This window comes from Rhea pennata, chromosome 1 (genome assembly GCF_028389875.1).
Source record: "Rhea pennata isolate bPtePen1 chromosome 1, bPtePen1.pri, whole genome shotgun sequence".
Taxonomy (NCBI): domain Eukaryota; kingdom Metazoa; phylum Chordata; class Aves; order Rheiformes; family Rheidae; genus Rhea; species Rhea pennata.
The window spans coordinates 94,562,303-94,585,682 of record NC_084663.1 but is presented as its reverse complement, the minus strand read 5'-3'; the positions used below and the strand labels follow the sequence as shown (position 1 = coordinate 94,585,682).

At 39.7% G+C, this 23,380-nt stretch overlaps 1 protein-coding gene across 1 annotated transcript in view; it reads right to left on the bottom strand.

The window, feature by feature from the left end:
• The window catches only part of DCBLD2 (discoidin, CUB and LCCL domain containing 2), a 46,456-nt gene extending 24,964 nt beyond the window's left edge, over window positions 1-21,492 (bottom strand). The window contains exons 1-3 of the mRNA XM_062595820.1: window positions 21,346-21,492; window positions 4,511-4,738; window positions 218-355 (exon numbers count right to left, since the gene is read on the bottom strand). Of these exons, the coding sequence (XP_062451804.1) occupies window positions 218-355; window positions 4,511-4,738; window positions 21,346-21,457 (478 nt within the window). The 5' untranslated portion in view covers window positions 21,458-21,492. The remainder of the gene's footprint in view (window positions 1-217; window positions 356-4,510; window positions 4,739-21,345) is intronic.
• Between the last annotated feature and the right edge of the window lie 1,888 nt (window positions 21,493-23,380).

The following is a 23,380-nucleotide window of genomic DNA, read 5'->3' as shown; positions in this document are numbered from 1 at the left end:
GTTTCATTCGTAACAGCTGACTGTGATTCTTACTTTGTTACCAAGAGAAAGCCTCAATACTATTTTCTTAAACTACAATAACTTAAACAGTAACTGAATCCTCCAGATTCCTTGGCAGAAGTATTAGGAAGACTGCTTTAAAATCCTTCAGTTTAGAGGTTAATTTCTGAGAACACATAACTGGGGTCAATTTGTGAGAACAGGATCAGATAAATACCTGACTTGTCAGTGGTTGAATAAGATGCAAGAAATCCTCGCCCAGAAGTGTGCGTTCCACTCATGAACTGTACTGTGACTTCATTACTTCTCGATTTAATTAAACCATCCATCTGGAAGCCAAACCCACAGTATTTTCCTGAGGGAGGGACACACACAAAACAACATATGTAATATGCAGCTCTTTTTCATACACAATGTAAACTCATGTTACTCCTAGCGTGTAGTCAAAAACAAATCCATTTACATGATATTAAGGAAAGTAGCCAGTGCGCATTCAAAGCAAAGAGCAGAACATGGGTACCATATTTATCTTGTCACCATCAACAGGGGAGAGCCTCTCTCACCTTTAAACACTTGCAAATAAATGTGACTTTATCTACCGATGCATAGTGGTCACATTCAGTTTTTCAAAGACCTTGAGAAAGCTATTAAGGAAAAGGACCAAGTTAGGGCAACAAGAACCATCTACAGAAGGGGTGAGAAAAAGTCAACTGTTTTTCTTATTTTTGGACAATAGCAAACATCATTCCTTGCACTTCAGCATTACCATACAATCATATCTGAGTGCCCTGATTATAAACTGTCAATTGGTTAATCTTCCACTTTGCTGCAGAAAACCCAGAAAACCTGAGAGAGATGCTGGAACCAATCTAAAAAAAGAAAAAAGAGAGAAAAAAAGAAAAAAGGAGAAAGGCTGCACTAGCTTGCACTTTTTTGTGTCTGGATATTTCTCCTGCCATCCAAAAAGGCTAGAAATAATGCATTTCAAAGTGGGAGGCTGGAATCTGCAGATTTGTCTATATTTGCCTATGAAGTCTTAGAATTACTACCAAAAGATCTGACATTACTTGGATGGGTGGCTATTAAACAGATCTAAGGCAGTATAGAGGTCTCCAATCCTACCAACTAGGAACTATAACAAACTGTTAACGAGTTTATTAACTAGTTTAGAGAAAAATATCATCTCTTCTACAGGCTCCCAATGACATATAGCATCTACGACCCTATTTAAGATTCTGCAGTGGATAATCAGAATTGCAACACCACTTGCATCAGTATTTGTCATCAGTTAGTAATAATGTTATCACATTGGGAATAGCAAAAGAAGCCAGACTCTTTTGAATTATGGAAAATAACTAATACTAATGTAGAGGGAGTAGGATAACAACGCCCTGGAGAAACAGTTGTAAACAAATATGCTAATACATACTAAATGCCTTTAAAAAGTGAATGGCTCTCTTGAACACTATTAACATAAATTATAAATACAAATTCCTATTATTCTTCAGTGTTTTCTAAACATTGCTTATTCTGATTTTTTTTAAACATGGGTATTTTCTAATAAAAATAGAAAATAGATTATTTTAACATATTTTGATGAAATTTCTGAAACTATACAAACATAAGCTCACTGTTGTAAGATGGTTGGTCATCAGCAAGAGTTATAAAGAAAACATTCTCTTTTACCAGGGCTCCACGATGATCCTACATTTTGCTCTAAGTCGTGTTTCAGTGATTGACAAATTGTGTCATTTTTCCAGCTAGCTTTTTTTTTTTTTAATTTCATGTTCAGCCACTGGACCTTGCTACACCGTTGACCAGCATACCCACACCTCTCAGGTTAGGCTACTCAGACTGTCCTCAAGACACCATTTAACCTCTTCGGTAAAAATACACACAGCAAGACATTTAGGTAAACTATGCTATGTTGCTGTGCGCCATACAGATACAACCTTGAACGAACTGTAGACTGGTGCACCTTCTGATGAACTTTTTTAGGTGATAAATCATCCTTCTAGCTCTTCCCTGCCTCTCTCCAGATCTTCAACAAAATTTTTAAAAAGGAGTCACCAGAAATGGACAAAACGTGACTCTGCTGATGACTATCAATGTGATATACAGGAGACACAAAATTACTAATTTGCCTGTGTTTACACGTTGAAGGACTCCATAGTCCTTTCACTACAGCAACATTGCAGGAGGCGAGGGAACTCCCACGGCAGCTTACGCTCTTTTCTCCTACAGATCTGACCTTACAGGGCACATAGTAAGTAATTCTGTAGATTGCATTCCGGTGGCATTGCAATGGAATCTGATACAGAACGTTTCTAGATCTTATTTAAACTACAGACAATTTAATCCCAAGTATTTAAATCTTCTTTTCGTTTACTGACAAATATTGAAAAGACTTGGAATGAGCACTAACCCTTGAGAACTTTATTAGAAACTTCATCCATTTATCAATGAACCAATCCACTAACAACTCAATTTAGAATCCAAGCAGCTAATTTTAAGTCATTTTATGTTAAAATTGTTATCACTGACTTTCAGATTTCATTTAATGGAAGCATTTTAATGTTAGAGCATAAGAGCAGTGTTGAATGCAAAGAATTAAAAACTAAGAATAAATCCAGAAAATAATTTATTCCAAACAAATTTAAGTCAATGTCTAATCTCTCCATTGATTGTTTTTTCAAATATGAACATTTAAACAACTGCATCATCTGTATCTGTCATTATTAATATCACTGTTTGTTCTGTGAATTAATTTATTAGGAACAGAACAGCACACACATTCGCTCAACATACTGTGCTACCATACCAGCTGGGAACAGCTGAAAGTCAAGAGAAACAAATGAAGTAGAAAATTTACTCGATCCCATTAAGTCACTTGTAAAAGTGAGTAATAGTCTTATCAGAACTGGACGTTCCTTGCCATTTAAGGACTTCAATGTTTTGCTATTTTAGAGCAAGTCTGGCTCAACAGCTCTAAGCACATACTTATTTTCAGACACACTTACCTAGGTAACAGTCGGACAAGAGGTTTAAGGAAGCTGACATTCCGCTAGCCTTTGTATAAAAAGGTTTGATTTAGGAGGATCAGTATTTGAAATGAATAAAAACAACCTTTCTGAAGTAAATACCTCTCTCTCCACAGATTAAAGCTTTAGAAAAAAAATAATCTGCACAATAAAATCTAATTTTAGTGAAGGAAAAGTGACAATTCATTCTGAGTTTAATGCAAAATAGTCACAAAGGTCTTAAAAATCCTACACACACCTTGAAGCAAATCAGTGTTATTTGAAAAAACTGATATACAGTCAGGAAATTCAATTTATCCTCTCAGAGAAAACCATGGACACCTATCAGAAGATAAGGGATACTTGAAACACAATTATTAAGTCTGACATGCTTTCGATACCACCAAGATGAACAGCTCAAACCAAAGCTATTTCCATAAAGAAAAAAAGGCATTTCAGGCAGGATATATACCTTTCTTCCTGCACCCCCCCCCCTTTTTTTTAATGACCATCATCATAATTTTGGAATGCCATCTCCATTGCTCACAGAACTTGCTGACCAAGTCTCTGGCCAAACTGCAGGGAATTGTTTCAGAAAGAACCATAGTGGAGTTTCCCTTGGGAGTCTGAAGAATTTCTTCAGACTTCAGACTACTATAGGATAAGTGTTGTATTTAGCATCTAGTTGTTATATGTAAGAACAGAACGTAGTTCATCATTTTTTCAGTACATTTCTAGGAATTGTGCCAAGAAGTAAGGACAGATATTTGCACACACTTTAATAGCACAGTAAATAAAAAGAAATTGCCTAAGAACAATTAGATTAAGAAATATTCCAGCATTCCCAACTGAGAGCTCTTCTGCTGAGCAGCAATGGTCAGTGTTCCTGAAATGAGCAAGTTGCTAGAGAAAGGGACCATCAGACCATTTTGTTTACCACTTATTTTTATACAGTTACAGTTGCATTTGTACTCTCTCCTTTTACTAGAGACCTCAACAGCATACAGTAGAGAATTCCCTTAGCTGTGCTTTCTAGGAGTAATATTAATAAATTTACTAAAACTGATCTCTGATGGTTGCTTTCCTACTGTGGTGAGGAACAGACAATGCTGCGTTAAGGTAGGTTTTGCGGTTCCCCTGGTAAGAGGCTGAGGTAAAAATACAACTCTGATTACAGAATTATTAAAATTCCTTCCTCTACTTCATTTGAGATTCCCGTATATAATACACACCACTTCTCATAAGACTCAAAAGCCCACCCAGTATAAAATGTTGCATGCATATAACCAGGCAAGGTCTCAGACTGCCCCAAATCCAACTGAATTGTAATAGTTTTTCAGGACTTTAGAATATAAGTGAATATCATACACATAGTAGTTACTCTATGCTCAGAGCCAGTTAATAAAGGGTACTTCTTAAGTCACAAAAACGCTAACAATATCAAGTTCTATACAACACAACAGCTTTAAGACAGTGAAAATGACTCCTACCTATCTCAGTCCTGGTGGGGCCAATTCCATTGTGAACTCTTAGGTAACTGGAATGACAAGAATCCGAGTCATCAATATCAAAGTCCCCAAATTTGAGCTGAACTCTCTGTCCAGGCTTTACACGAATTTCCCATTCACAGACTGTGCTATTGGGAGAGGTCTGTGGGTAGTTTATTGAAGCAAGAGTTCCACTTTCAGGGCCCAGAACAGTGTGTCCACATCCATCGCCTGCAAAAGAACAAAAATGAGTCAGCTGCATAATGTTCACCTTCACAGCTTCCCTGGCGACTTTGCCAGCTTGCTCTTCAGCAGTGGTACAATGTCTATTTTCTTTGCCCTACTAATCATGCTGCAAGAAAGCTCCAAGACAAGTCACGCACAGATACAACAGCAATTGTGACAAAATACCATTTAACTGTTGTTCCCTAAGGTTCAAGTTTGGATCGTAGCTGATCAGAGAGTTGCTACGAATTCCCCAACTAGATAAAATTAATCTACAATGACTTAAAAATTTGCACAAGCAGTACATAAAGTGCACCTGTTATTTCATGTTCTCTCAACGCCTACGTATACAAAAAAGCACGTTTTGAGAAGAACAGAGAAACCCACTAATAAAACAAGGGCACATCAGCTTTACCTTATTCGTAACATGATGGGAAAGAACACAAGTGGGAGGACAACGGAGAGCAAGTATTTTATTGAAAATAATTGTCAGATCTGAACATCAAACTGTTGTGGCATTCTCTTCTACTGTAAAACAATTTTAATGTGCTAATTAATCCTTCAGGCTTTTTAAGGGACTGTTTCTGGGTTTGCATAATATATTAGTTTAACTCCAATCTGCGGCCCTCTGTCTAACATTACAGTAATAATTTTAAACAGCAATAACAATATTAAAGAAGATTTGTTAACAAGTGGGAAAATCAGCACAAATTAAGAAATCTCAAAATCAACTGAAAAAGAGCAAAACGATAAATCTATTTACTCAACAACTCAATAGGAATTGCCACCAGTAGGTAGTACAGGAAGCACAAGAATGCATATGTTGCTTGAAAGAAGAAAGTTCTTAGAGCAGCATCCACCCTTACTGGCTCCTCATAAATCACTGTTTCAAGACGTAAAAAAAGTATTTCTGAGTACAAAGCCACATCCCACAACATTAACACCTGCAATAGCATAAACCCCAGCAAAGTGAAATCTCTAACTTATTTTTGATAGCACTGGAGGCTAAAAAGCCCATCTATTGATTTTAGCTACATGAAACAACTAAGCATTATCACCTTCAGGACTTGGTCCTAGAAGGCCTAGGGCACTTTTGGCAGAGAGGTGTTCAAGTTACCCTAAAAGCAATCAGGGGCCTTCAGGATCTTGAAAAGATCACACATCATCAAGAGTAAAGTAATGTAAGCAACAACACTAAAGTCAAAAATCAGATTTGATACACTGCTAAAAAACTGTCTTCACTACCACCTCAAATACATTTATTATCTGTAGGTCCATGTTGCTCTTCAAAATTCGTGCTGTATATACAGTACTTAAAAGGCAATTACTACAGATTTAGCATTCTGTCAAGATCTCACCCTCCATTCACAATGATCGACATTGGTAGGTGTTTGTTGCAACAGCTAAAACTTACAAGCTGAAACTGTTTTATAGTACACATTTCTGCTACTCTACTAAAGTAATCCATACTTTACGGACAAAAGTTGTACAGACATTTAGCAATTTTAACCACATCAAGAAATTCTTAACAAAAGTGGATTTCTTGCAGTACTGAATGGAACAGCAAATCCAATGAGAAGTAAATTGGGAAAAATAAACTCTGTAAAACTGAAGTATGTTTGATCGACCTTTCTGCAAAAGCACTTTGCTTTTAATAACAATAAGTATTCTCTTTACAAGCTGAATACCTTAAAAGCTAACTGTAAGTTCTAACAACTAGACTGCTGTTGGTGTATGTGCTATTATGAACATGCTGCAATTTTTTTTTCTGCTAGCAATCGTGACTCAAAAGGATTCACCTTCTTTTAGAACAGGTAACTGGGATATCTGCTCTAGTACAATCAAAAGTTCAATTTGCAATGTTTGTTCCACCCCCGGACCCATATTATTTCCGTTTGGGTAAAAGGCTGATGAATTATACTCTACTTAATTTACATTTCCCCTTATCAAAAAGTACTGTATTTTACCTTCCTGAATTGGTATTAAAACAATACCCATGTTACCAAAGGGGTAGTTTAAGTGACACATTTTATGTATTATTTCAATCCTAGATTCTTTCTGAAGACATGTTATAAACCTGACAGCAAATGAAAGACTTTTTATTCAAAAACTCTATGGCCTTGGTTTATTAGCTAAGAAACTTCTGAGTGTCAAATGCCTTGTTATACACAATATGATTAACATTTGGGAAAAACACTGGCTCCTTTGCTAGAAAACCTGAGTTTACACCAGCAAATATTCATTTGAGTTACAAAATACATGGAACATTCCACATTAGCAACAATTCTAATGATAAATAAGTCCAATGCCTTTATTCATGCTGATATTTGTGGCCAATATTTCAAAACCCTTTACACTGCAGACATAGAAAATTAATTTTCAGGATAAACTGCAATCAATTCTAGGTCACGTCCTAAATAAAAGCAACAAGCCTGTCAACCAATTCTCTGTGCTTTTCCTGTTCCACGATTGGGGCAAACAACTGTTCACTCATTTACAGGTTGAAAAATATTATGTAGGTATGCTAATCCAGGGACCTTTGATCATGAAATCACAGTGTTGACCTTCCCATTGACATATGTCGTCCTGAGTTTATTACAAGAAAAATTCACTGAGCAGGTAAAATGTTTACATGATGCTTACCTGGCAGGTAATTATTTCCTGTTTCAATGGGACTATCATTGCAATCTAGAAACCACACAGAAACACTATTTCTTACAACCAGGAATACCAGTAATGCACATAATTCAGTGTCTTTGAGTCTTCTCTACATTTTCGCTTCTTCACCATATGTTGCTGTAAGTCAAAGACAGAGGAGAGCGCTGGTCTCTTCTTTGACTCAAACTATACCTAGACTGCAATTTCTCCACTTAAAAGCAGCAAGGAACATGCCTAGCACTCAGTTAAACCATTCTCTTCACTGGTTTGCTATTCAGCTGTCTTAGAAACATGGAACACCACCAGCGTTGCATTTGCATGCTACACATGAAACACATCTCTTATGAGAAAAGCAGAACAACTGCAACGCTCCCATACAAAAACAAACAAAAAAAAAACTTATATTTTTAGGCCTTAAAATGTAAATAAAATATTTTGAGTTTTAAAAAGATGTCAAGATGCTTGTCTTAAAGACAGGTTGCTAAGAAATACCAAACTTCCCCTCATAGCTTGGAACATTCAGTTTTGCTTCCAGGAGCTAGAAATAAAAACTTTCTAACATGTATGACAATTTCCTGGAAACATAAATCTCTAATATCCCTTTTGTTGTAGGTTTTGTTGAAAACAAGCGGGCCAAAATACTCCTCTACTACACTGGAGATCTATCTTCACTAGAGAAGTGGCTCGCAAATCATGTTGTGAAGGAAAACAAATGCCCCTGACCTGCATCTAAAGCATCATCTAAGATCACTGTACCATGAAGTCAGTTTTAAAAGTAGCTCATTCTGGCCAGATTTTTAGATCTTTTTTTTTTTTTTTTTTTTTTTTGCTATGTGTTTCATTTAGGTTAGTGATAGCAGAACTGTCAGACACTTCATGCCCAAAGAATTTAAAGATTACCACTGCGTGTCTGGCATGCAATATACGCCTGCCAAGGGCAGCATCAGCATTCAGGAGCTATCTGAAAAGTTCTAAAACTTACTTCCAGTGAAACCTGCAGAACAATGAAACCTCATTTTATTATATTGATTCTGAAAGGATAATTCTTGAGCCTCTCTGTATAAATGGTGCTTCATCATTTCTGCCAAAGTTGTATAAACATCACCAATTGTCCCCAGAGACACATCTGCAACGCTCAGCGATTTCTCCAAGAAAAAGAGAAAACATCAGTGTTCTTTGCACTTTAGCCATGCGTATAGCAGCATTATCTACTTTACTCATTTGGAAGTCATTAAGTACCACAGAATCTTTTGCTTCTGTTAAACTGTGAGCATTTAAGTGGAATATCTGAGATCACACACAGAGACTGATGTCTAAAGTCCTAAATAAGTTTCTCTTAAATGGGATGACAGCATCTTTTATCAGCCATCAGTACAGAGCTGAATGGGTCCCTTGCTTTCTTTCAGTCTTCTCCATCACACAACAGACCTACGGTACTTGCACAGTAGACCAGCTGCTTCTCAGAAGCACTAGATCTATTTTACACATACACATCACACCTGATGCTCACTGCACGGTCTGCACATGTGTGTTGCACTTAGTGTGTCCCGGGGACCATGGTCACAGCAAACACAGAAACGCAGATCCTCACCAGAGCAGGGTGCCAGAAACATTGGCGCCTCTTAAGAAGCTGGTAGAGGAAAGCAGACTGCTGTTGTCAGGAGAACCATTCATCTGCTCTGGAGGAGCCTCCAAACGCAGCCTGGATGAATTATCCTGACAGATTACATATGACCCCTGGGCTATGGCACATGGCTGTCTGATGTAATCATGCAGATGATTTAAAATATTTTCTCATACCCAAGTTCTTTACATCAACAAAATACAGAACTAGAACCAACACAAACACATCAGAAGGCACTCGATTAGAAGAAAATGTGAAACTTAATATAATGAGAGGATATGCACAGGCAGGAGTGGAGGCTAAATGTTCTATTAATACCTACAAAAAAGATTGACTTCAACCATAAAAGATAATTAATCAGAACTTTTTTCCCCCTGAGACTGGCTGCTGTTAATGACTGCTAATCTTGTTCTCACTACCCAAACATGTTAAAAATGAAACTGGAAGACTAGAGAATCCTTATTCAAAGAAGAATGATAAACTTCAGACAGTTTAAGATACAGTCTATAAAGCATAGTTGATGCATATCAAAACACTAGTCTCAATTTTAACACGTGGCATGGCCTCTGGAAGAGAGTCAATTTAACCAGTGGGTTTCCTGAGGAAATTTTACATATATAAGCTATAAGTTCTTGACCACATACAGGAAGTAATTAAATCTTTCTTAGCCAAGTGATGGCAAAAGTAGACCTATTAACGTTATTTAAGCAAAAAACTTTATTTATTTACGTTATTATTTAACGTAATAACGTTATTATTTAATGTTATTTAAGCAAAAAAAAATCCTTTAAATCATTTATTTCAGCTCTAAATGTGCAACCTTTTCTGATTCGATACACTACTATAATCCCCCCTCTTCTCTTTAGCTGCTGTGCACTGTATTTCCCTACTCTTTACACAAAAAGACACTGCACTTCCTTTTACCTCTCTCAGTGGGGACAAGAAAGTTTGCACAAACACAAGAAAATCTCCATGAAGAATAAGCACAGAAGAATTAAGGCCACAAAGAAGAAAAACTGTAATGCTGTTTCTACCAAAATCCACAGAACTATGTTCTTCAGGAGGGAATCTGCTCATCTGTCAGAGTTCATTCTCCTAACAAGTTGACAAGCACGCAGTCCACCTTCACTTCTATGCTATTCATTTGCCTCAGTAAAACACTGGATTGGAGCACTTCATCGCACTGCAGATGTTTCAGAACATAAAATACCCCACGCCTTCACAAGCAAGGCCATAGCTCAATAAACACTTCACAGCACTTAAAATCAGTGCAGCCCTGAACAAAAGCAAGCCTTGTCTGCCTCTCGCTTTTGGCTTCTTCTCATACCCTTCCTGGTACTGGAGTAAGCACTTCTGCAGCCACATGGTAAACCAGACCACGGATCTGAGATAAAAACAATTGTTTTAACCAGTTTTAACCTAGAGCAAACCTCCACTTATTTTATTGTACAAATGTACCAACGCCTTCTCTGACAGAGGGATGGGATAATGTAAGGTAAGGTAGAGACTTCCAGTGTCTACTTCTTTCATCATCACTGCCAGTCTGTGCCGGCATTTTAAACTCTCCTGAAACTGTATCCAGTTAATCCCAATCAGGACCACTCTGCTGTGGGGCACTCCTAATACAGTCACTAAATTAAAGGTTGAGATGCTACAGAGATAGGAACAAAAAGAAAAGTAAGACTCAGTAAAGATTTGCCTTTCAAAATACTTGCAGCTCCTTCCAGGGGGAGGCAAAATATAGCTGTAGCTTCTTGTTCTTATAGCAAAAGTACAAAATTTAAGATGTCATTACAACAAAATTTAACTGTTTTAATTTGCAACCCTAGCCACATGCTGGGCTAGTGATACTTAGCACTTCATTATTTTCATCTGTACACACAGCTTTTCAATCATCATCCCTGGAAACAGTCTTAGCTTTCAGCCACTGAGTTTATTTGACATAAAAAGGTTAACACATAGCCTTACTAAATTCAATATCCAGAATACGGTAATAGTTTAAAGCAGAATGCTCACACATTATTACACTGTCCGAGCAGGTAAGACATTTGCTTCCTCTGCTATCATGACTTCTCTGTTCAAAAGAACAGAAAAGAAAGATCAACTTGTGTTGTGCAACTTTTGCTTACTGCCCTCAGGGGAACGACATGAATGAAGTCCCCAGGGAACAGCTTTGACTTGCTTAAGTAGTACGCAGGCAAAAGCAGCCCATAAAGACAGACTAGCCAGGGAGAAAAGCGTTTTACAGGAGGATTCCTTAATACTGCTCTACTCGCAATAACACAAGTTGCAGAAATCCTCTGATCTGCTACCCTTGCCAAATCATAGTGACAGTTCAAACTGTGTGTTGTCTTTTGTCTGGCACACACAGCTTGCCAGCTTCCCAAGACATATCGTTTACTTAGCAATCTGCCCTAACACGTTCGTAACAACAAATGCTGTTGTGCTTCAGTCTGAGCGCTATGCAGCAGAAACACAGCTGATGAAGGAAATGAAAAACACACAGATGGTCAAGCAAAACTGCGTGTGAGAATAAGCAGTATCCGAGGTCAGAATAGACCCCAAATCTTCTGTCTGGTCTTTCAAAATCCTTATCACACCAGGACACAATGGAATTTCACATGTCCCAAATATGTCCAGCTCTCAACAAAGAAGCGAAAAACTCTCCAATCACTCCAGCAATTCACACCCCAAATTAATGCTACAATCATCTTTTCCTCTCTCCCCTCATCAATTTGTAACCAGGACCACAGCACCCTCTCTGAAGGTCTACAGAGGCATGAACAGCTCTAAATATGAGCCGCTGCAGTACCATCCTCATTTCTGCAACCAGCGGCAGGTTCCTGCCCTGCCCCTTGCCAGCACGCCCTGGATCCCTCTTGAGCTGTGCAGCAGTTTTATCCCCAGGTTACCAGCCTGTTTGTCTTTTGCTGTGTTAAGTAGGTAAATATGGATAAGCAGGGGTCTGACAACCACCGGAGCCCATACAGCGGGGCAGATGGGAGCCAGAGGTAGGCCGGAGAGGGTGCGACAGCAGCAGCCAGCTGCAAAATCACGTTTGGCTACCACGAAACCAACAAAAGATGGCAGGAAGGGAGCAAATGGCTTCGGTATTTGGGCCGAGACCAGCAGGGCAGCTCGATGCTTTCAGAAAGCAAAACAGTTGGAATTAATTGTACCTGTTAACTGCACTGAGCATAGTGACTTTAAATATCAGCTCCTAACCATCTCTAAAGCTCGCAGTCCAACTGATGACACGTTAACATATCACATCTCTCTACCAGTATTTCCTTCTGCCTGTGAAGCTGACATACAGCACTATCTTAGTTTCTAACACATATTTTCCATATTAATTTCACAATTATGATGGACTGTTGGGTTTTTTTCTGTTATGAACAACAGGGCTTAATTCCAGTGTCATGAAATATAATCTACAATTTGTTCCTGAAGTTATTGTAATTCCTTCTAATTTTGCCCCGTAGATGATCCATTACAAAAGAAGATATTTTCATACCTGTGATCTTCTATGAGCATAGTCCATAAAAGAGACATTATGTAACACCAAAAAATAAAGAGGATTAATGGGAAAGATGATAGTAAATTTAAACCCTTGAGTCACTGTTCATCAGCTGGCAAAATTACAATGTCAATGGTGTTAAGAAGAGCACATAGAAAGTCAGCAACACGTGAAGCCCCAGAAAAAATTATCTGCCAACTCTAAACTTGCCCTTCAGTTTTGCTGCAACTTCTTCACAGTAGGAAAAAAAAAATGTCATGTGCTGTAGAACCAAAGACCTTGAAAACAGCTCTTTAAAAATGAAGAGATAAGGAAACTAATGAAAATTATTTGACCTTTTCAAATCTACTTGAGAAAAACATAAAATTTAATCACTACTGGACTTCACATAGAAGTGCTCAAAAGTATTACATTTAAGGCATCTCTCCTCCTCCTGTTGTGGGGCTGAGCCATGTTCTGCCACCTCTACACAACAACACACAAACAGCAATTTACAGATAAGGGGGCTCAGTGCTTCCTCATTTCACAAAATCGAGATTTATAAGAGAAAAGCTAATTGCCAGTGGCTGCTTGCCACCACACTGAACAAGGTAAGGGTTTCTTCCACATTCTAATCAATTTCGAGCAAAGTTAAAATAACCAGATATAGATTTAACTGGCCACAGTCCTGCTGTAGAGGCAGGAGCTGCCAACTCTGAAAGCCCTCGTGGACTTGCTGGCAAGCCGAGGTGCATGACAATCTCCACAAACATGCTACAACGCTGTAGCCAGCCATCCCTTCAGAGTTAAAACCTCCTGAGTCTAAGAGCAACCAAGTGAAATTGCACCACTGTAATTCATCTTTTCTTTCTATTATTATCCTAATTCATCTCCTTGCCATTCAGGATACTGAGGAATTTTCATCTCCCTCATTCCTTTGGGTTTGTCCGTACAAAGAATATTTATATCCAAGCAGATATACAAGTATCAACTCCAAGTCTGATTGAGATATATATATATATATATATATCTCAAACTGTAGCTCCACCTCAATATAAAGCTAGAAGTGCAAAAATAGGATGGTATTAAGTGACATTAACAAAATTGCTAAAACAGTTTAAGGCTGTTATCCCTCTCTCTCAATACCTGAAGCAGCCACTGAGCACTGAAACAAGGTACTTCTACTCCAAGGAACAGCACGTAAGGAACTGAAACGATTTCCTCTTTGTGGTGAAGCAGCACTCAGTAACATGGCATGCACAGGGATATTATGATTGCCAAATCTGAGAGTAGGAAAACCACAAACAGATCACCGAATATGAGGAGAAAACGGCATTTAGGGATGAAAATAATTAACATTCCACAAATCTGGAGTAGTTTTACAAAATATTTGCAGGCTTTGTTTAATTGCTAGTCCAAAATCAACAGCATCAGTGTAATATGACTGACAGCATGACTCTGGGAAGCTTTTACACCAACATCTTTTCTGAAACTGTACAAGCAGAGTTATCAGCTCACAACCATTTACAGAAGCACACCAAGCTATTCAGGTTCCTTGTCCTACCACTAAGTATCTGATACATCTCTGAGAAATACTATTAACTGTCACAGCACTTCAAGTAAGAAACCAAGAAAATAAGTGTATTGTTCAAAGAGATGGTTTTATCAGAAGAACTGCTGTGAGAGAGAAATTCCAGTTCAGGATGATAAAAACCTCCTCCGTGAACTTAATTTGGAAAGAACTTGTCTGGGAAGAAGGTTTAGAAGGAGGGATTAAGCAGCGAAGTTATAAATCATATGGGAGAGAAGTTATAAAGCAAACGGATGATCTGACCAATTATTATTTTTCAAAATTTTCACTGCTCAAATGGTACATAAGCTGAGGAATATGGCTAGACAAGTTGCTCTCCTGTGATTTTGCTGAATCTCACCTATCTGTATTTTCACATCACAAGGAGTGGAGAAATGTTAAAATGCAATATATTTATCTAAAACTTTTACTGGTCAATGAAATAAGCTAACAAAAATAAAGATATCACAAAACAGAAAATAATCTGAACTCCTCAAAAATCTAAAATCCTCAACTGATTTTCCATTTTTTTCACTGCTACAACTAACAAAACTGATGTTGTAATATAGTCTGTCAGATGAAAGACAAACTTCTTCAGTGCAAAGAAATAGGAAATACTTCTTTAAAAAAATAACAAAAAACACATACTTTTCAAAGAGAAACAGAAAAAAGTGACAAGTTTGAACTTCTCTAATCTTAATTATAGATCATGTTAAGAAAAGATGGATTCACAGAATTTAAAGCCTGAAGGGTCAATTAGATTAGAGTATGATTTCTTGTATACCGCAGCTCAAAGGCTAGTCATGATTTTTTGCTAGCCATGTTTTTTACCCACAGCAAATTTAGGATGTTCCATTAAAATAAACTTTCCAGAAAATATTCAGACTTCATTTAAACACAGCTTTAGAGAGAGAATTTTTGAGTATTTCTAAAGGTAGCGTACTTTAAACACTTGGGATAAAAAATGTTTCTAACATATTCTTAAAGGATACACCTACTTTATTTACAACATAATGCGTGAATTCCTTATTATTCAATCCTATTATTGCCAAGAATGACACAACTAAGTTCATAAACTTTATTCAGCTTACCCAAAAACATTTACTAATGCAACAACTATGTAGGCTATCGTAACACTGGTGCAGAACTGGAACTTTTCTAATTACATTACCCTTCAAATAACAAGATGCATGGCATTTCTGTTAAAAGGACAGAGGTTTGTTCAACCGAAAACCTGAAAACTTTCAGTAAGATACTCAGAACAGAGACTGTAATGATCAGCAGTCAAATAATTTTAAGAAAATAATGAATACACAGGCCAGGTAAAATGCAAAAGCCTCTGTCTTACAACCCAGAATAGGCTACAATAGCTTTTTCATGTCAGCAAACATTCAACGTGAGCACATCTGACTAATATGTATTCACCCCTACTTACACAAATTCTGCTTCAAGGAATCCCTGATTTATTTAGATTTTCTTCAACAGGATTTACCTTATTAAAACAGTTACCAAGCAGCTAAGTATCCTTGCACTTCTGATGGTTCATGCACCTTGTATTATATTTTAGGTTGTAGCTGCAAATGTATTTCCATCATACAAATCTAGAGAGCTCAATTAAAACTAGAGCCTAAGCTTTAGAGTTCATCAACTGTTTGTTGGTCCAAACCTTACAGACTGCTAACTCAAAGTAAAATTATTTTAAACCAGAATCTGCTAAGAACCCACCTAACACGAACAGATGTGACAACTATACAAGCAGAGGTTTTGTAATAAATGCCAACACGGAGCATGCAAATGCTACAAACTACAGCAGGCACTACAAAGTGCCTCTGTATCAAGTCTAAAAATGTAGCCTGCTGAAACAAGCAGGATACCAATAGCTAACATGGTGTGAAACTAACTCTGCTTGAATTCATTTTAGAAAATTTTAGCAACTATAGAGAAATTTTGTCTTTCTATTGCTCTTAGAAAGATGCACACCAAGGGAAATTAAGTGATTGTGCAGAGAAACAGTGGAAGTAAATGCACAAAAAGAAACAGCGTAGGTTAAACGTTTCTCGCTCATCCAAGGTCTCAGTTTTGTTTCATTTTGTTCAGATACTACGCAAAGAATTTTTCAGACAAAAACGAATTTCAAAATCAATATTGTGTTTGTGTTCTAAATGTCAAATCAATCTCATGCTTTCAAGCACAATTTTTAATTCAAATGATAAGTAACGAGTTTGAATAGAACATGAGCAACACAACTTAGATTTTTGTTACAAATAACAAAAGCAAAGCTTGAAACTTAGCAAAATCTGGTATTTCAGTCTTATTACATTAATGAGCAGGCTTTATGGACAATAACGCACCACTCGGTATAAAAATCTTTACTGACTATTTCACAGAATCTATTTCAATATGAGTTGCTACATGGTCTTTCAGGTAAACATTACTGCCCTTCCCTCTTCCTACAACATCAGTTCAGCAATGCATTCTACAGTCTGTACCTGCACAATGTTTTTAAGTATATTCCTGTTAAAAAAACGCCTCGCAGATGTTTACAAAACTTGATTAAACAAATTAATCTAAAAGCAACTCTTCATCAGAAAATACAGGAGGGGAGGAAAATCCTTCAACTACACATTAAACTTCTGGCAGTTCTGAGTGGGTGCCTCTCCAAAGCGCAGGGTGCAACTACAAAGGGTACGACAGCTTAAATGCACAGGCAGATCTTACTTGTCCTGTCTCAGCTTCCATTTAAAAACCTTTCAAAATATTGACAAAGTAACCAACATTGGAACGCTTGCAAGGAAGTTGAACAGCAGTTCCAACAAGTCAAAGATCGCATTTGTACTGATAATTATCTGAGCTTTCAAAGATGATGCATCTGAGGCAGCACTTAACCAGCTGATGACAGAAACCGTACAAAACGGCGCTAGTCAGACTAAAGACCTAACGCATCACTTCCCAAAGCGTAAAGCAGGTGGACAGGTTTGCAAAAAAGGGAGACTGCTTATTTTTTTCTGATGCTAATGACCTAGGAAAATGTTTCTCCAAATTCTGAAGGCTGAACACCTCCACCTCCTTTCAGCACAAGGAAAATTATTTTCCTGAAGGAGACTACACTACTACACCAGAAGGTTACTGGCTTGAGCGATACACAGTAACACTAGTTCAGATACTTGCTTTTGAAAAGTGTGTATATATTTATATAAACAACGTGCATTGTATTGTATGAGTCCAAAGTAAAATGCAACGCTTTCTGGGATCGAGGTTGAGAACTGCAAGAGTGCTTACACAAAATGGTGATTCGTGAATTCTTTAAAGACAAGTGGACTAAGTTAGCACGGCCCAACCTCTGTCACCTCCCAGAGACAAGCTGGGTTGAACAGAATCAATTCCGCAAAGCAACCTCCCAGAAAGGATGGGTCTGCAAAACACATGTACCTTCTGCCCACCAGACCCACTCAGTTACTTCAAATAAGGCCAACAGCAACTGAAGGAGGAAAAGTAACGCTGCTGAGACTCCTGTTTTCAAAAGATTTTGCTGTATTTTCACCATTTTTAGGTCTATGTTTCTAGTACCAGCTTTTTCTCCCCCAGAAAGAGCATTCTTCCACACAATTCTCACTCCTCCTTCGGCTTGCTCTATCTACCTCAAAGCTGCAATGACGGGAAGCAAGGAAGATTGCATCGGGAAACCTGAATCAGGAGACAATATCTCAAATTCTGCCAGCTAAACCTAGAACTTTATGTCCCAGTCTTGAAAAATTCTTCCACAATTCTCTGCACAAGGACGAAATGGGGCTTGCCTCAGCACTCCTGCCTACACACCACCAGTCTCTGAATCTGCAAGAGCCGGTATTCTGCAAAACTGCAGCTTTACAACACCGAGTATTCCTAACTAAAGCTGTCCTATTAGCGAACACCAAATAGTTCAATAGATGCCCATCCACCTCATAAAAGTTACTTTGATGTTAATTTGAGCATAATATATATTTCATCCAATGGGTTTTCTTTTTGTTTTCTTTTTTCTTTTTTCTTTTTTTTAATCAAAATAATCCATTGTGGGTTGAGCTTTGACCCTTTTCCTCCTGGACAAGCCCAGCCAAGGACAACACATACAAAGGGTTAGGAGACATCATTCAATCTCATTGAGCAACAGCAGAAAAGGGCACTTGCATGAAGGGCAACACATGACCACTGCTCATATGGTGGAAGATTTTGCAGTAAGGTTTCACAGTCTCGCTTCAGGAGCTCGCTGCAAACGCAGCAGGAAGGCATCTGCAGTGTGCTACCCTGGCAGCTACAACGCTCGCCAGTCCCACTGCAAAAGAAAACCACCTGCTCCAGGGCATTTAGAAAGAAACCACAGCTAAGTGTCTCCCTCTTCCACCATCTTGCCCAGCTAACAGATGTACAACTAGACCCACTTTCTCTTCCTCTGCTCCCTTTTCCTCTCAAATTCAGCCATTCATCTCCCAAATCTATAGTTGGAGGCCACTGTTATATCCTCGTATGCTTGAAGCTCACAACTGGAGGGTTACCTTAACGACAAAAAAGGACAGATTTATTTCTAAACCTGAAACAAAGTTTAAGGAAACAAAGTTTATGAAATCACACACCTAGTTCTAGTCTCATCTCCCCCAGTAACTTCTGAACTCTCGATAATGCAGGAGAAAGGCAGCAATTTCAGTGACAGACGCTCAGACAGTCTTGTACAGCAAGCGGCCAGGAAGTCACACCAGTCTCTACAGTCATTTGTTTGAGCCACCAACGGCTGAACGACAGCGAGCTATTTTGAGTCCTGCACAGCGGCAGGGCTAGTAGGCTCACTGATCAGCTCCTGCCTAATTCTGGACTCATCAGTCACAGCTGCCTCCTGCCTCACTGTGCCGACCAGCGGAGGGGGCACCAGGAGCACCGCAGAGGCAAGGGGAGGGCAGGCAGGGGAACTGAAGCGCTACTGGGAACACAAAAGGGATCCAGGAATACGGCAGTTCAATTACAATGCACAAAGCCGTGCAAAACGGTTTCATTAGGCTTGATGCATGCAGAACTCTTAATTCTTTTACTAAGCATTTCATATCACAGTAACTCAGCACAACACATTCAACAAATGATTTTACTGTGCTGCACTGCAGCAAACATATTTTGAAACTAGAGTGATCAATTATTTTATTTTCTTCAATAAGGTTTGAAATAAAAAAGCATTACATAATAACATATTCTAAAAGTTTGATAACTGTTTAGAACAAGATGCAAAAACAACACATTTCAAAAACAAGCACTCTAAGTTAAATATTTTTAAGAAAAAGTTGCAAACAAAACCAAACCTGCTTCAAATCATTTTGAATATCAACTTCAGAATCTAAAGTTTATTTATTTTGAGTTTAGGTCTTTATTCCTATTTTATACACAAATCACTATCCTCTAAGGAATCCCAGAAGACGACAATCGAACTATGTGTAGCAACAAAATGAAGTTCTTGCCCCAAAGACTGTACAATCTTCATATTTTCAGAATAACCAAAACATTACTTAACTTCTATTTGAATGAAAGATTATGTGGTATTTCTCACTTAGCTGTTTTATGATGATTCTCTACAAACAAAATAAGTTAAGTTTACCTAACAAACAGGCCATACTGAATTTATGTCAATAGCCAAACATCTGCTAAGAGCACTGTTTTCCAAAACGCACTCCATGAAGAGGAGGAGGTTTATATGGTACTGGCCTGCTTTCATTTCCAACTGCTAAACTACATGAAAAACAACACATTACATATTTTCTTAATATCACTTTTGTTGTAACCAAGAATCACCACAGAGAGGTTTTTACAAATCACAAGAGGGGACTCGCACAGCGGTCAGCTGGACAGTGTGAGATGCATGAGAATCTATAATACAGTATGGAGTACTCCTCTGCCGAGCCTTTTTCAACGTTTCTGAAGCTGCTCAACCTCACACAAAATCCTCACGTTTTCCAAGACAGTAAGGCACCCAGGGTCAAGACCCTGATCCAACAAATGCTGAACTCCATACACTGGATGATTTTTCAATGTGACAGGCGGGGAGGGACCCCAAACCCTAAACCTACAAGGCAGTATGCTGGACTCCTATGCGAAATGTACATTCACCACAGCATTACCTGCACCTTTCTGATACTTTTCTGATAGTTTTGTGTCTGTCATGGAAGAAGAGGAGGAGAATATTAAGCAGACATTTAACCCAAGATTCAGAAGAGCTTAAATTGTCCAAAACCATATTATTATTTTTAAGGCAATACATACTAGTTAAAGTGCTCTCCAGCAAAATATATGAGAAATGAAAACACTCTATCTTCAGAGCAGGATTTAAATACCACACAGTATGCAGCTTACAGCTGCTGAACAGTGGGAAAGAAAATGAATAGCTGCTTATTAACAGAGGATCAGCTTGCCTAATGCAATGAATGAGGCTGGATTCCCACACAGCATCACCTACTGTATTTTTCTTTAAAAAAATTAAAAAATAATAATAATAAAAAAGAAAAGCCTAAAAGCAACTTTAACTGCAGAATTTCCTAAGCCTTGGTACTTTCTTTCCTTGGCAATCAATACATTCTCTTATAAGTCTGTGCATGTACCTAATACACTAATTTAGTAACAGTTTTGTGCAAACCCTTCATGAGCAAGAGATGGGTTTCATTTTTATATGGGATTCTTCACCCAAATTAGAACTATGGCATCATTTAAAGACACAGGATATGGGCTCCCCAACCTTCTCTGGAAGCAGATAAATAAAAATATTTTGGCAAGGAAACAGTCCCTCACAAGCAGAACTTTTCTTAGAAGCTCTAGTGGCCTCTTATACTGAACAGCATTGTGTTCGGTAACGCAGACATGAACCTTAAAACAAGCTCTGCCTTTTTGTTGCCAAACGAAGTGAAGCTCGTCAATAAAAAAGTTCCCTCCAGACTTGTGCAAGACGCAAGCCTAAATGACGGCAAGAAAATACCTTTTCTCAACCCCCGTCTTCGCCGCAGCGAAAGCCTCAAGACGCTCTCAGCACGCATTCGCCGCCGTCGCTCGCCCCCGCAGCCCAGGAGCGGCGCGGCGCGGCGCGCACCGCGGCGCCCCCCGGCCCGCTGCCGCCCAGCGACCCCACCGTGCCGGGCCATTCCCAGCGCACGGGGGGCCGCGCCGCGCCGCGCCGCGCCGCCGCCGCCGCCTCCCCTCGCCTCCCCCGCGCCGCGGCCCTTTGTCCGCAGGGCAGCGCGCCCCGGCCGCGCTCCCGCACTCACCTTTCTGCGCCCCGGCGCCCCACGGCAGCAGCAGGAGAAGGAGGAGGTTGAGGCGGAGCAGCGAGGCCGCCTGCCGGGTGCCCGCGGCGAGCGGCCGCCCCGGGCTCACCATGCCCGGCGGCGTGGCTCCGAGGGCATCGCGGGCTGCGGGGCGGCCGGCCCGGGCCGCGTCTCTGCCCTGCGCCCCGCCGCCGCCGCCGCCGCCTGCGAGCGAGGCAGCGCGCGCGAGCGGGCGGGTGGGCGCGCGCGCGCCGCCAACCGCCCCCTGCAACCGGCCCAACCGCTTCCGGGTGCGCAGCGCGGCCCCCGGCGGCTGCGGGGCTGCTCCGCTTCCTGCGACCTCCCCCCTGCCGCCGCCCGGCGTCGTCGTCTCTGCGCGGGGAGAGCCGCTGGCTGCGGCTGCGGTTACGGGCCGCAAATCGGGCCGCCCCCGGCCCCGGCGGAACCGGGCTCCCGCCGTCGTGGTCGTGCCCGTGCGCGGCTCAGCGTGCCCAAGCTCATCGCGTCGAGAGTTAAGGCATCCATGGGGTTTACCCTTGACTTTCCTTTGCGGCTTCTCTGGTCTCCTTTGCCATTCGACCCAGAATATTTCACTTTTTTACTTTTTTTTTTTTTTTTTTTTTTTTTTTTTTGCGTTTATTTTTTCCCCAGAGTAGACATGTAAGCGAAACAAAACTGCCTGGACAAATAAAACTCCATGGAAGTATGAGTACTGTTGTGGCTGATGAAGCAATGAACTGGTGTTATGATAAACGTTATGATTTCAGCTCTAAAAAAGTAAGAGATTGATTAAGAAGTCTCAAGACATTGCAATTTCAGCTCATACTTGTCTTCTGGCTTTTGAACCCGTGTTACCCTGTGTAATTGGACAGGTTTGCTTTAAAAGCTAAAATCACCCATGAAGACTAGCTACTTTTAAAAAATTAAAGTTTCCAGTCTTACAATCACGATGAAAGGGGAAAACACTATATTTGAAGAGACTTACGGGAGGTGGTTTCATACTGAATTAGTTCCTCTAGGTTGCCAGGAAAGCGTATTTGTGCTGAAAGAAGCACCCTAAGCATAATGCATAAAAGGATAAAAGAATCAGCTTCACAGTTTTGTCATCATTACTGAAGGGCAAAAGTGCCCTCATTACATATTTTTCAGTGGTAGGTAAAATAAATGTAATCTGCAGATGTTGATGAAATACCACGTGTCCTCACTTCCATACTATACCTTCTAGTCCCAGCCATGCCCCTTCCCAGCAAGGTAGCAGGGCCGAGAGGAAGGGTGTGAGAAGCACCCGTACAAACATCATTTCACATTTCTTTCAGCTTCACAATCAGAAACCTCAGCCCTCTGCTGACCCTGCTTTCTCTCACAGCAAGGCAGATGGGATTTGGGAGACCACAGCTTCCAAAAATCAGCCTCTCTGCCGATAAAGCCATCTTCTGTGCTATGAAAGGATTGTTGCAAGTCAACTTACGTCCGGGTGTCTCCAGTTTCAGTGGTGCCAACGTAGAACTGTCTTAAGGTAGAAAGTGTTCTCCACTCCCTGTCCCAACAGCACTGTGAAAGAGAGAACGCTGTCCTAGCAAGTGGTGTGTACAACGGCAGGAAAAGCACCTTCAGGAATCAGTCCTACCCCATGCACAGAGCTGCCTGGAGAAGTAATTAAAGGATATTTACTAATTATTTTAAGATCAGGGCTTTTGGTTAAGGTGATGAAAACAACTATGTTCAAGTATATTCTTAGGGTATATCGAGGCAATTTTCACCAATGCAGGGCATTATCTGGCCTTTCACGAGCATGTCCATGGTATCTTTGGGGTCAACTTGTGGAAGAATCCAGAATAGATTTTGTTACTCTCACTAAAGACAGCCAAATTCTGATGCACATTTGTGAGTTGTTTGGCCTCACGGTTGTGTCACAGCTGACAGAAGATGTCTTCTTTCATACATAGGGAATGCTTCAGCATAAGGATTTTAATGAGTTTTGTATTTTCCTCTTTCAATATATTTTTAGCAACACATGAAGAGGCACCAATGAAAC